The sequence below is a fragment of the Mesoplodon mirus genome (genome assembly GCF_964341445.2).
Source record: "Mesoplodon mirus genome assembly, chromosome: 10".
In the NCBI taxonomy this organism is placed as follows: Eukaryota; Metazoa; Chordata; class Mammalia; order Artiodactyla; family Ziphiidae; genus Mesoplodon; species Mesoplodon mirus.
In genome coordinates, this window is record NC_138986.1 from 48178861 (window position 1) to 48193328 (window position 14468).

The 14468-nt window shown below is 35.1% G+C and overlaps 1 protein-coding gene across 6 annotated transcripts in view; it reads left to right on the forward strand.

The window, feature by feature from the left end:
* REV3L (REV3 like, DNA directed polymerase zeta catalytic subunit) overlaps positions 1 to 14468 on the forward strand; it is a 248567-nt gene that overhangs the window by 210288 nt on the left and 23811 nt on the right. For 5 of the 6 annotated variants that reach the window (XM_082634116.1, XM_082634117.1, XM_082634119.1 and 2 more), the window contains 4 exons: positions 2917 to 3058; positions 4652 to 4896; positions 6099 to 6207; positions 8091 to 8297. In XM_082634116.1, coding sequence (XP_082490242.1) covers positions 2917 to 3058; positions 4652 to 4896; positions 6099 to 6207; positions 8091 to 8297 — 703 coding nt within the window. Of the gene's footprint in view, positions 1 to 2916; positions 3059 to 4651; positions 4897 to 6098; positions 6208 to 7511; positions 7669 to 8090; positions 8298 to 14468 lie in introns of those variants that run through there. The other variant, XM_082634120.1, reaches the window with a different exon arrangement.

A 14468-nucleotide genomic window follows, 5' to 3' on the forward strand; every position in this document is an offset into this window, starting at 1 on the left:
TCAGAACTGAAAGTTCCCACCTCTACTGTTCCTTAGGTTAAAGGTAAAATGGATAGTAATAAGCTTAGAAAATAGCTGTATAAAGAACATAGTCCTAAAATTAATGTATCTGATGTTTGAAATGAATGAAGCTCTGCTTATTGAATTGTAAGGCCATATGATGGTGAGAATAGGAAGGTGCAGCCTTCAAAACAATTTGATATATTTGGGGAAACTGCTTTCTGAGCATGTCAACTTATTCTCCAGTCTCTTTTAAGGAATCTCAAGGAAGTGAAGTGAAATCACAGAAAGCACTGAGCTTATGATCAAAGCCTTATAGAAACAGAAGCTTAGGAGAAGTTATATACCAATAAATAAAATGAAACTTGATATTAAACTTAACATTGAAAACTACATTTGGTGGTTTGTTTATATACCCTAGAATGCTCTAAATGTATATTTTGCTACCTCTAATTAGGTATTATCTAGGATATGTATGTTTTTGCCAAGTGAAATCGAGAATTGGACTTAACATATTTAAAGGAACTGATTGAATCCACACATAATGCATTATCTTAGCTTTACATTTGGCTATATGTATTATTGAAGGATCACATGCATGATCTAAAAAAATACATATTAAAATGATACAATTTTTTGCCTCTCAAGCTAACTTTTAAAACTGCAATCCCTAGTGTTGACAAAGATGCAAGGAAACACTTTATCATTACTAGTATGAATATAAATTATTAAAATTATCTGAAAAGCAATGTATCATTTCATTTTAAAAAGACCAAATCTAGGAATTTATCTTAAGGAAATATTTAAGGATCTGTACATAGACTTAGCTATAAAGATGTTCATCACAGGAATTCCCTGGCAGTCCAGTGGTTAGGAGTCCACGCGTCCACTGCAGGGGACGTGGGTTCGATCCCTGGTTGGGGAACTAAGCTCCCACAAGCCACAGAGCAACTAAGCCTGTGCACTACAACTACCGAGCTCATGTGCCTCAATGAGACAGCCCACGTGCTGCAAATTACAGAGCCTGCGCACCACAAAGAAGACCTGACACGGCCAAAAAAATAAAGAAAATAAATGTTTAAAAATCCATAAAAGATGACAGTAAAGGAATTATTTTTTTTAAAAATAAAGTGTAGGGCTTCCCTGGTGGTGCAGTGGTTGAGAGTCCGCCTGCCGATGCAGGGGACACGGGTTCGTGCCCCGGTCTGGGAAGATCCCACATGCCACAGAGCAGCTGGGCCCGTGAGCCATGGCCACTGAGCCTGCGCGTCTGGAGCCTGTGCTCCGCAACGGGAGAGGCCACAACAGTGAGAGGCCCGCGTACCGCAAAAAAAAAGAAAAGAAAGTGTACATTTCAGTGGTTTTTATTGTATTCACAGAATTGTGTGACCATTATCAGTATATTTTAGAGTATTTCCATTATCCCAAAAAGAAACTCTGCATCTCTTAGCCATTACCCTCCAATCCTCCCTTCTTCACCACCACCCGCCCCGACCCAGTTCACACCTTAGGCAACCACTAATCTACTTTATGTCTCCATAGATTTGCCTGTTGTGTACACTGCATATAAGTGGAATCATACCGTATGATTTTGTGACTGGCCTCTTTTAGCATATACTGTCCAGAATCATTCATGTTGTAGCATGTGTCAATACTTCATTTCCTTTTATTGCCAAATAATATTCCATTGTGTGGGTATATACCACATTTTACTTATTTACTCATGAGTTGATGGACACTTGGGTTACTTCCACATTTTGGCTACCCTGAAAAATGCTGTTAGGAACATTTGTATACAAGTTTTGGTGTAGATGAATATTTTTATACCTCTCGGATATATACTTAGGAGTGGAACTGGTCAATTATATCGTAACTCTATTTTTAACAATTTGAGGGATTGTCAGACTGTTCCCAATGCAACTGCACTATTTTACATTCCTACCAGCAGTGTATAAGGGTTATATAATTTCTCTGCATCCTCACTAACACTTGTAAGGAGTGTTTTTAATTATAGGGTGATTTTTTTTTTCTTTTCATGTTCATTTTCTAGTTTTTCTGTACGGATTAGTCATGTGTCATAGGAACAGGTTTTTAAACTTTTTATTGAACCATAATATGTGACTATATTGTTTTAAAACCCACATAGTTAAAGGATGCAATATATTTGAATCTTGATATTCCTTAAATGAATAAATTTTTATCATATACCTTTGGATAATTTTTACCTTTTAATAACCAAATATTAAATTAAAACTTCCTTTCATAGCTTTGGTGAAGGTTTTTGTTGTTGTTTGCTTATTTTCTTAACAAAAAAAGTAGGGTAAAGAGGTTTTCAAGGTTTAAATCAACAGAATATTTGTATTTTCACAAGAAATACTGATTTGACATATATATTTACCCCACGTATGGTCTCATTAAAATTATTTTCCTGATTTTTCTAAATCTTCACCAAATTACTGTTTCTTTCCATAAGACACCAGTGCATACTTTTTTTTAGACTGGTATTAACAGTGATAACCCAAAGCCTACATGTTTTTTAAAAGCCTATAGATAGCATAATTATAATTGTATAATTATTGCATCATTAGCAGTGGCATCTAAGAGACAATGTTAATTTTTTATAATAAAAATAGAGTAAAATCAAGCAAAATGTTGAAAATAATTATCCTTAGTTTTACCACCTTATCACAAGCATTATTTTAAACTTTACATGTTTTCAGTAGGTTTTATGCCCTTGAAATATCTGAAATTTTCTAATGTTTAACTCATTAACGTACTTTGCTAAAGGCTCGATCATGACTCCCTCCGTAAATAACCTCACTTTTAAGAGGTAGTTTTTGACATAATGAAAACAGTACTAGTTTCAAGTATACAAATTTTTCCCAAACGTTCATAGCATGGATTCTCTTTTAACAGATGGAAAATGGTTGATCATTACATTAGCCGTGTCCGTGGAAATCTCCAAATGTTAGAACAGCTGGACCTGATTGGGAAAACCAGTGAAATGGCTAGACTTTTTGGCATTCAGTTTTTACATGTACTGACAAGGGGTTCCCAGGTAGGAAATCAATTTTCTTGCACACTTGGAAGTTCTGTGTGAATGATATACGTACTTTTGAGATGTTTGAGGTGATTTGATTTTTTTTTTTTAAACTTTCTGTCTGGTACCAACTAATATATACGTGTAGCTAGTTAATCAAATCTTGTCGTTTCATTTTCTGGAAAAGCTTTAATTCACTTAACAGCTCCACCTTTTGTTGTTGTTGTTACAGCTCCGCTTTTTAGTTTTTCTCCGCACCAACTTCTTGGCCACTGCTGAGTTTTGCATGATAATAAGAAAATAAATGGCTATGCCCTTGAGGATGGTATTATGTTCCTGAATACCGTCAGTGTGATTAGGGATGACTTGAAAGGCCGCTTAGAACTGGGGATGCGGCAAAGAAAGTCTACCTCTCTTTTGTTTTACATTCCTACTTTTGGCTGTTCCAACTCCCAGCAGATATAAAAAAAAGAAGGAGGAGGATTTGGGAATCAACATAAGTGGGCTGTATCACTTTTTTTTAATGTTAAAGAAAAATGGGAGCTTGGAAGCCATTTAACTCATCTCCTTCTAACTAGTTTCCCAAGGATATAATGAAAGATTTTTGTTTAAATGCCTTGCTGAAAATGTTTTCATGCTTTTATTCCACAAATGTTTATTTGAATACTTTTAGTGTGTTAAATAAACACTGTGCTAGCCATCCAGGATACTACATTAAATCGCTTAGTTTCCTTGACCCCATAAAATCTTTTAATTATTTTAATTATGTCTATAACATTCCCCCAATCTACCAATTCAGTAAATATAGCAAAACTAGAGTGCTAACTACTTTGGCATTACCTGTTGCTGTATTCAATTTTATTGCTATTATTAAATAGCTTATAAAGCTATTTATTTTACTTATTTATACTCCCACAAGTTTTAAAAACTATTTGATCTGGCTTATAATAAAAGGCAAAGATACTTTAAAACCACATGAGAATACTTCAGTGAACCCATGCTGGTTCTTGTGAGTGCTTTCTTTTTCTAAACTATAAACCTTCTGCTTTATAGCAGTTATTATAAACAATCAGTAATTGCTTGATTAATTTTTGTGAGGAACCAGTATTAACCTGACTACCTTTCAGTTTTGGAATCCTGTGTTCCTTCTTGGGAAATTGAGATAACATTTATCCATCTCAAGTGTCAGGACCCCCATTCTCTAATTTTCCCAAATAAATTTGTCAAAGATTATTGGCCAACTTTTTTAATGAAATTGTCAAATTGTACAACCGTCTCTTCTACATCTGTTTATTATGATATTGCTATCTTTAAATATTAAAAGAAATTGTGTCTGTCTTTTCAAAAATAACTTAATGTGTAAGTTATCTGACATATTTTGCAGTTTTTATAAAAGTTATGGGAATAGGAAAAGGACTTACGAAGGGTTCCCTTCTGATACCTGAAAGCCGATTAAATAACCAACGTTATGTAATTGTGTTGTAAGAAAAGTCTTACAGCCATATTTTGAAGAGCAAAACGTCCCCCAAATGATTTTCACATATTCAAAAGACCAGTATATTTGTATTTAAGTTTCTTCTTCTCTCCCTACTTCTACCTCTCTGCCTGCAGTACCGTGTGGAATCAATGATGTTGCGTATTGCTAAACCAATGAACTATATTCCTGTGACACCTAGTGTACAGCAGAGATCCCAGATGAGAGCTCCACAGTGTGTTCCTCTAATTATGGAGCCTGAATCTCGTTTCTATAGCAACTCTGTTCTCGTTTTGGATTTCCAGTCACTGTATCCTTCTATTGTGATTGCATACAACTACTGTTTCTCCACCTGCCTTGGCCATGTGGAAAACTTGGGGAAGTAAGTTTTTTTTCATATTTACAATTACTTTGTTGTACTTTGTATTTCTTACTAAAATTAGACTTTTTGAGTGCCTCTTTGCACATGAGACTGCCCTTAGGAGCAAGATGAATGGGCTGTAGCACATCTAGTCTGCTCTTTGTAGTTACCTTACTAATTAGTTAACATGGATCACGTATGACTGACTGAGCATCATGGATGAATAACTCATATGAAGAAGATTGTGAACACGATCAACCAGTTTATCTGTTCCATCTTTGTGTATATCTATGGTCTCTTTTTATTTTTTATTTTATTTATTTATTTTTTGCGATTTGCGGGCCTCTTACTGTTGTGGCCTCTCCCGCTGCGGAGCACAGGCTCCGGACGCGCAGGCCCAGTGGCCATGGCTCACGGGCCCAGCTGCTCTGCGGCATGTGGGATCTTCCCAGACCAGGGCACGAACCTGTGTCCCCTGCATCAGCAGGTGGACTCTCAACCACTGCGCCACCAGGGAAGCCCTATGGTCTCCTTTTAAATAAGAGTTATATTTAATTTGTTGGTATAAATCACTTTTCAGTGGAACAGTTTGAGGATTATGATCTTATAACTTCAGCTATGACCTCCTCTTGACTTTTCTTAGAAATAGTTTTTCTAAAAAAAAAAAAAGTTAAATTGCTAAATGTTAGATTTTATTTTTTCATGTCAACCAAATTTTTTCTCATAAGAAATACACAGTCTTCCTTTATAATGATTTCTGTGTATTTAAAACCAAGTGTTATAGTTTTAGTCTGAAGTATATTCACGCCTTATAGAAAGCTTTTATGGAAATTGTATTGGTAATTCTGTCTTTTTAGTAAGAACAGGAATTTGGAATATAAGAACAGGAATTTGGAAAAGTTAGTTGCAGTCTTTTTACTTAAGGCTTAAATTTTTCTTTAGGGAACTTAGTATAAGGTAGTCATATGTTGAGCTGAAATTTGGTATTTTAGTATAGATTTTTCCCATGTACTTTAGGATAGTGCTATTTAAGAAATGTTTCTAATATTTGAAGAACTGCTTTTTGGTAACTAAACAAATAAACATATTACTAAGTATATTAATTCATGTTTAGATGTTTAAAAATGAGTTTCCAATAGAATTAGAAAGATTCCTAAAATTGCCTAGAGTCTCTGTTCTGTGATTTGAGAAAGTATTTGCTTAATTTTTTTTTTTCTTAACAGGTATGATGAGTTCAAATTTGGCTGTACCTCTCTAAGAGTACCTCCAGATTTACTTTACCAAATTAGGCATGATATCACAGTGTCCCCCAATGGAATAGCTTTTGTCAAGGTAATACTCTTTTATAAGTGAAAGGTATCAACTGTGGCTTAACCTTTGGAGAGCTGATCGTTTAGATGTTGTTGGCATATAATACCAAAAAAAAAAAAAAAAGTTTGCTTCAATGTCTTATCTCAGAAAGTCAAAGATATAGGGAATCTTCTAAGAAAATTTTTAAATCATTAAAATAGTAATCTTGTTTTGCATGAATTTAGGTTTAAAATATTTTAATTATTAGATTTTAGTTTTTAATGAACTATTGCAAGAAATAAATGTGCCTATATACCTTCTGCCCTCTATTAGAATCTGGCAGGCTTAAATAGCTATTTGATGATCACAACAATGTTAACTAGCTATTTGATGATCACAACAATGTTAACTTATAAAGATTAAAATTGCCTTAATGTGTATACTTTACTAATTGTTTTATATATTTTAAATTAAGACTGTCTTAGAAATAATGATATTCTAATGTATTTATTGATTATATTTTTTAAGAAGATACCCAAACTAATAACAGAGTCCCTTTTTTCTCTCCCTTGTCTCCCCTCAAAAGAAACTAAAAAAGCCTCATAAATGAATAAAGACAAATAGGAAGAGATCTAGGAGAAGATTATATTGCCTCTCATATGCCAACTTCATTCCTTTCTTTTCTATTTCCTTAGCAGTGAGTCTGTACTAGAATTGTGGGATGGTAGGGTGGTTGGTGGTGGTAGCATGGACCCCACTAGCCCTCAAATTCATTCTGGTGTACTTAGCAAAAGTATCATCGTTCTCTACCAGTAAGAGGATGCTGTGTTTAAAGAGTACTATAAAATTAGCCATTTAGATATGAGGAAAATTTTTACCAAGTGAGTTCATGATATATTCCATTTTGGAGAATATTACATTTTAACATAATAACATATATTATGTCTTAATATAAACATTATGGATGCTTCAGAAGGTACACAGAATGAATTAGAGGTTACAGTATGTTTTCATTGTCACATATCTAGCAGCTTATTATTTTATCTCCCTTTAACAGCATTTTAAGAACTTGCATCTACATTTTGACCCAATGTGTAAAGCTTAATGAAAACTAGATTTTTTAATATTCAGGAGTGTGATTATCCTATTCCTGAGGTTTTAATTGTTCAGTCCAACATGCATTACCTTGCACGTGTCTGTGAATCATCTTCAGAGTTAATACTGTTTTGTGGTTTTCATTCCTAGTGGAGTTCTCATAAATTCTCCCTAGTCTTGATTAATACAAATGATTTTATTTTTTTGGCATCAACAAATTTTATCACCTCACTATTCATCCCCTCTTCCAGATTGCTAATAAATATAGGCCGGAGGGGATGGCTTAGTGGTCTAAGCATCAGATTTGAAATACCTAGAGTCCCTGGAACTGCAGGTTTGAATGTCAGCAGAGTCAACCCAGCTCTTCATTCTTCCAAGGTAGATAAATGGAGTTCCATGCAGATTACTGTGTGGGGTCATTAGGATGAGATCTTTAAAAACTGAGGTTTGTTATGAGTGATACAAATCCCGTGTGTCTTTCTGAAAGAGTGGGGGTTTGGATCAGAGTTTTGACAAAATTTCCCTCTGAACTCATTATATGGTCTCTTATGTACTAGTTGGCATCCTCCTCCCTGGAGGTCTCTGAACTCACATAGTAGTGCTACATTAGATTTATAAACATTACAGGAACGTTTTAGGAGAAAAGTCCTCTTCAAAAGAAAGAATATGTGATGATTTTATATTGATGGCCACTCGTCCTGTGGCCACACTATTGTTCGTATGTTTCAATTCATGACAGTTGGCCATTGTTATACTTTGTGCTTCCTTCTTAATTGTCTAACTCTATAATGTTTAAGGGATTTAAACATTCTTTTTTTCCTTTATGATAGCCTTCAGTAAGAAAGGGTGTGCTACCAAGAATGCTCGAAGAGATTCTGAAGACTAGACTGATGGTGAAGCAGTCGATGAAGGCTTACAAGCAAGACAGAGCCCTTTCACGAATGCTCGATGCACGTCAGCTAGGACTTAAGCTGATAGCAAATGTCACATTTGGCTACACAGCTGCTAATTTTTCTGGGAGAATGCCATGCATTGAGGTAAGTGATATAAGTCTATAGTTTTTTTCAAAAGAGACTAAAGCAGCATTAAATGAATGCCTATTCATTAAACCATTTTGTTTTGAAACTTTAGACAAAAGGGTTTCATTTCCATTAACATAGGATCAGTTTTTCTCAAACCAGGACTTATATATTGATATATACATATTCTTAGGAATTTGTGCATTTTCTCTATGAGAACTCTGTGTTTTGTTCAATGATAATTTTAGAAATTAACATACACGTATTTCTGCATAATCTGGATGACCCTATTGTAACCAATTACTGACATGAGATTTCAGTGCCGCCTTTACAGCATTGTTTACAGTAACACTGGTACTAAATAACTCCTTTTAATGTATTGCTAGAGGTCTGAGGATAGTTCAGTTGTCTTCTCCAAATGTCAGAATAAAAACAATCATTCCATATTTACTAGTGTACCAGTAGATATAAAGCAGAACCTTTCTTCTGCAGTGGTAGTAGCAATTAAAAGACACTTTGCATTAAACAAGACTGATTTCTTGTTATTTACTAAATTAGGGTGTTAATTTGACATGAATACAGTATAGTATGACAGAGTAATATAATAATTTACTAATGGTTGAGAAAGGAACAGAGTAGGCTTGTTTGCTTGATGATCTTTTCATGCCAAATGAAGGCTAGAACATTGTGGTATACCATATTTGCAGTAGTTCAATAAGGGAAAAGCAGTGGAAGAATCAAGTTCCCACAGAGCTCACAGTAGGCAAAGTAAACTCCAAAAACCTGTGCAAGGGACTTCCGGTTTCATGTCCAGCATGTAAGAAACTGAAAGTCTCTACTCTGTCCTCACACCAAGTAAGCCGAACAGACAGAAAAATCAACAGCTCTTCTTAGATCTGTCAGAGAGGTGAAGTCACAGGGTAACCTGCTGCCGCCAAAATTGAAGAGACCAACAAGTGTATACAGAGTCACAACTTACCAGAGCAGAAATCAAGAGCACAAATCTCTGTGAGAACCAGTGCCATGGTAGGGGAAACTGAACTATAACTGATGAATCGCTGGAGGCTCAGGGTGGACAAATCTGAGCGATAAAAACTCCAAAGGACCCAGTCGTCAGGGTCCCCACACTTTTATGAATTTTACCTCTAGGAGCTCAACCAGGTTCTAACAGTGAATATCAGAGAAAAATTCCCTTGTGCTTCTGGCACAGAGAGAGGAAAAGAACCATTTTGAATACACCAGAGCATTCTGTTTTTAACAAAGTCTGCCCTCAGGAGAAACTATTTAACCAGAGCTTAACCTGCTGGAGTTTTATCAGAGCCTAATTGACCTGGAGAAAGGGAAATACCCAGCTCCAACTGCTCTAGCCTTCTACATGGAAGAAAAATACTGCAGCCCACTCTAGTCATCCTGTCCCACCAAAGTGGGGTGAGAAACTGAAAATCACATGTGAAGTCTACAGTCCAGAGGCACAAGTTCACTGAAAGACTGAGACCTACTCGTAGGACTAAGGAGCCCTTCCCCTCCCCCGACACCTTACCACCACATTACTAAAGGCCTATTTATAGCAGTTCCTTTTACCCAATACATCATGTCTGGCTATCAAAAAAAATTTGCAAGACTTACTAAAAGCCAAAAAACACAGTTTGAAGAGACAGAGAAAGCATCAGAACCAGACTCAGATAAGGCAGGGGTGTTGGAATTATCAGACTGCAAATCTAAAACTATGATTAGGATGCTAAGAGCTCCCTCCAATAGCTAAAGTAGACAGCATGCAAGAACAGATGGGTAATGTAAGCAGAGAGGTGGAAATTCTAAGAAAGAACCAAAAAGAAGTGCTGGAAATCAAAAATCCTGTAACAGAAATGAAGAATGCCTCTGACTACTACACTGAACATGGCTGAGAAAAGAATCTCGGAGCTTGAGGAAATCTTAGTACAAACTGCTAAAACTGAAAAACAAAGAGAAAAAAAGACTGAAGAAAAGAGATATCCTAAAACTGTGGGACAACTACAGAAGGTGTAACATACATGTAATAGGAATTCCAGTAGGAGAATAGAGAAAGGAACAGAAGAAATACTGAAACAATAATGACTGAGAATTTCCCCAAATTAATGTCAGGCACCAAACCACAGATCCAGGAAGTTCAGAGAACACCAAACAGAATAAATGCCCAAAAAACTAAACCTAGGGACATCATTTTCATACTGCAGAAAATCAACACTAAATTAAAAATCCTGAAAGAAGCCAGAGGTAAAGAACACCTTGCTTATAGAGAAGCAAAGATAAGAATTATATCCAACTTTTCCTTAGAAACCATGCAAGCAAGAAGAAAATGGAGTAAACTATTTAAAGTGTTAAGAGATAAAACCCTTCAACTAGAAATCTGTACCCTACAAAATTATCATTCAAAAGTGAAGGAGAAATTAAGATTTTTCTCAGACAAATAAAAATTGAGGGAATCTGTTGGCCGTAGACCTGCCTTGAAAGAAATGCTAAAAGAAACTCTTCAGTAAGAAGGAAAATGATAATAGGTCAGAAACCTAGATCAATACAAAAGAATGGAAGAGCATCAGAGAAGGAATAAGAAAAGGTTAAATAAACACTTTTATTTTTCTTATTCTTAATTGACCTAACAATTTGTTCAAAGTAATAATAGCAACAATGTATTTGATTATGTATGTTTATATACATGTATATATAAGTAAAATGAATAACAAATAAATGGTACAAGGAATGGGAGGAAGGGATTAGGATTATTTTATTATAAAGTACCCACACTACCTATGAAGTGGTATAGTGGTTTTGAAAGTGGTATATTTTAAGTAAATATAAATATTGCAAAATTTGGGGCAACCACTATAAAAAGTTTTAAAAAAATACAACTAATGTGTAACAAGGAGAGAAAATGGAATCATATAAAACAGTCAAAACCACAAAAGGCAGTAAAAGAGTGGAAAATAAAAATAGGAACAAAAACAAAGGCAACACATAGAAAATAAAATCGGGAAGGACATAGTTGAACAACATAATCAACCGGATATAATGGACATTTATAGACTACTTCATCCAACAACAGCTGAATACATATTCTTCTCAAGCTCACATGGAACATGCACCAAGATAGACCACATTCTGGGCCATAAAGCACTTTAACAACTTTAAAAGAATAAATCATACAATGTCTGCTTTCAGATCACAATGGAATTAAACTAGAAATCAGTAACAGAAAAGAAAGATCGCCGGAAAATCCCCCAAATACTTAGAGATTAAGCAGCATATTTCTAAATAACACATGGGTCAAAGAAAAAAAAAAATCTCAAGAGAAATTTTTAAATATTTTGAACTAAATGAAAATGAAAACATAGCTTATCACAATTTGTGGAAGTCAGCAAAAACAGTACTTAGGAAATTTATAGATTGAATGCATATATTAGTGGGAAAAAGACCTAAAAGCAATCATCAAGTAAGCTTTTACCTTAGGAAACCAGAAAAAGAACAAATTAAATCCAAAGCAAGCAGAAGAAAAGAAGTAATAAAAATTACAGCAGAAATCAGTGAAATTGATTTTCTCAATTGATTTTGTGTTTTCAAAGAACCCCAAAGCTAGTCTTTTGAAAAGATCAATAAAATCAATAAATCTCTAGCCAGCCTAACTAAGAAAAAAAAAGAAAAAGAAAAGAGTACACAAATTGCAAATATCAGAAACAAAAGAGGGGACATCACTTCAGTTTCCATGGGCATTAAAAGGATAATAAAAGAATATTATGCACACACATTTGATATCCTAGATGGAGTGAACCAATTACTTGAAAGACATAATCTGCCAAAACTTGTACAAGAAGAAATAGGCAATCTGTGTAGGCCTATATCTATTAAAGAAATTGAATCATTAATTAATAACCTTCTAAAACAGAAAGCACCAGACCCAGATGGGTTCACTGCTAAATTCTACCAAACATTTATGGAAGAATTATACCATTTCTCTACAGTCTCTTTCAGAAGACGCAAGCAGTAGGAGTACCTTCTAACTCATTCTAATTACCTTAATACCAAAACCAGACAAAGACATTATAAGAAAACTACAGATCAATCTCTCTCATGAACGGATCAATATCTCTCATGAATGCAGATGTAAAAATCCTCAATGAATATTAGCAAATCAGATCCAAAAATGTATAAAAACAGTTGTACACCACAATCAAGTGAGATTTATTCCAACTATGCAAGGTTGGTTCAACATTGAAAAATCAGCTGAGAGCCATCACATCACATTCAGGTTAAGTAAGAAAAATCACATGATCATGTTAACATACAGAAAAGGCACTTAACAAAACCCAATACCCATTCATGATACAAACTCACAGGCGACTAGGAATAGAGGAGAACTTTGTCAGTTTGATGGAGAATATCCACCAAAAAAACCTATGGCTCATATTATACCTAACCATGAGAAACTTGAAGCTTTCTCACTAAGGTCAAGAACAAGACAAGGATGTCCCAACTCATCACTGTTTTTCACCATCATACTAGAAGTCCTAGCTAATGCAATAAAACAGGCAAGAGGAAATAAAAGGTATGCAGATTGGGAGACTTCCCTGGCAGTCCAGTGGTTAAGACTCCACACTTCCAAAGTAGGGGGTGCAGGTTCGATCCTTGGTTGGGGCACTATGATCCCACATGCCGTGCCATGCAGCCAATACGATAAAAAATAAACCTTTAAAAAAAAAAGGTATGCAGATTGGAAAGGAAGGTAAAACTGTCTTTGTTTCCAGATGACATAATCCTCTATGTAGAAAATCCCCCAAAAATGATGCACAAAAAAACCCTCCTGGAACTAATAAGCGATCATGTAGCAGGGCTGCAGGATACAAGGTTAATACACAGTGTATACCAGCAATGAACAAGTGGAATTCGAAATTAAAACCCAAAATGAAATACTTTGGTATAAACCTAACAAAATATGTACCAGATCTATATGAGGGAAATCCCAAAACTCTAATGAAAGAAATCAAAGAACTAAATAAATGGGAAGATATTCCACGTTCATGGTTAAGAAGACTCAGTATTGTCAAGATGTTAGTTCATCCCAAATTGACATATAGATTCAATGCAATCACAGTCAAAATCCCAGCAAGTTATTTTGTTGATATTGACAGACGGATTCTAAAGTTTATATGAAGGGGAATTCCCTGGTAGCCTAGTGGTTAGGATTTGGGGCTTTCACTGCTGTAGCCTGGGTTCAGTCCCTGGTCGGGGAACTGAGATCCCACAAGCTACTCGGCCAAAATAAAAAAAAAAAAAAGTTAACATGAAGAGGTAAAAGACTCAGAATAGCCAACATAGTATTACAGAAGAATAAAGTCAGAGGACTGACTTACTGTAAAGCCACAGTAGGCAAGGCAGTGTAGTACTGGCAAAAGAATAGACAAGTAGATCAATGGAACAGAATAGAGATTCCCAAAATAGACCCACATAAATATAGTCAACTGATCTTTATCAGAGGAGCAAAGGCAATACAGTAGAGCAAAGACAGTGTTTTCAACAAATGGCGCTGGAATAACTGGACATCCACATGCAAAAAAAATGAATCTAGATACTAACCTTACACCCTTCACAAAAATTAACTCAAATTGTATCGCAGACCTAAATATATAATGCAAAACTATAAAACTCCTAGAATAACATGAAAAAAATCTAGATAATAATGTTAACTTATTTATGAAGTCATTAGTGGAAAAAGCTGTCAACATCACAGAAAGGGTCTCTCGTGAACATGTCAAAAGTTAGCTCCAGTGGAGTCAAAATGGAAGCTATTGTCTTTAAAGGCAAATAGACTACTGACTATGGCCGTGTGCTTTCCTTCAATGAACACACAATCAAAAATATTTGACAGTACCACCAAGGTCACATAAAATATGCTAGATCTAGACTATCAAAGAGAAAGACAAGACTTTGTAAGCAAGAATTCCTATAAGAATGCAGAGAATGAGTAATGTAGCTAATAGTTGTAGGTTAATGTCTCTGTCTCAGCTCAACACGGTCACTGATGTGTTTATTTCATAAATTAAAAATTTTATGTCTTCACATTTTTCTCCTAAACTGTTTACTGTTCGTGATAAAGCTGTATATACACATACATGTATATCTGACAACTTTTTCAACTGGCTGTTCATTATCTCTTTTTCT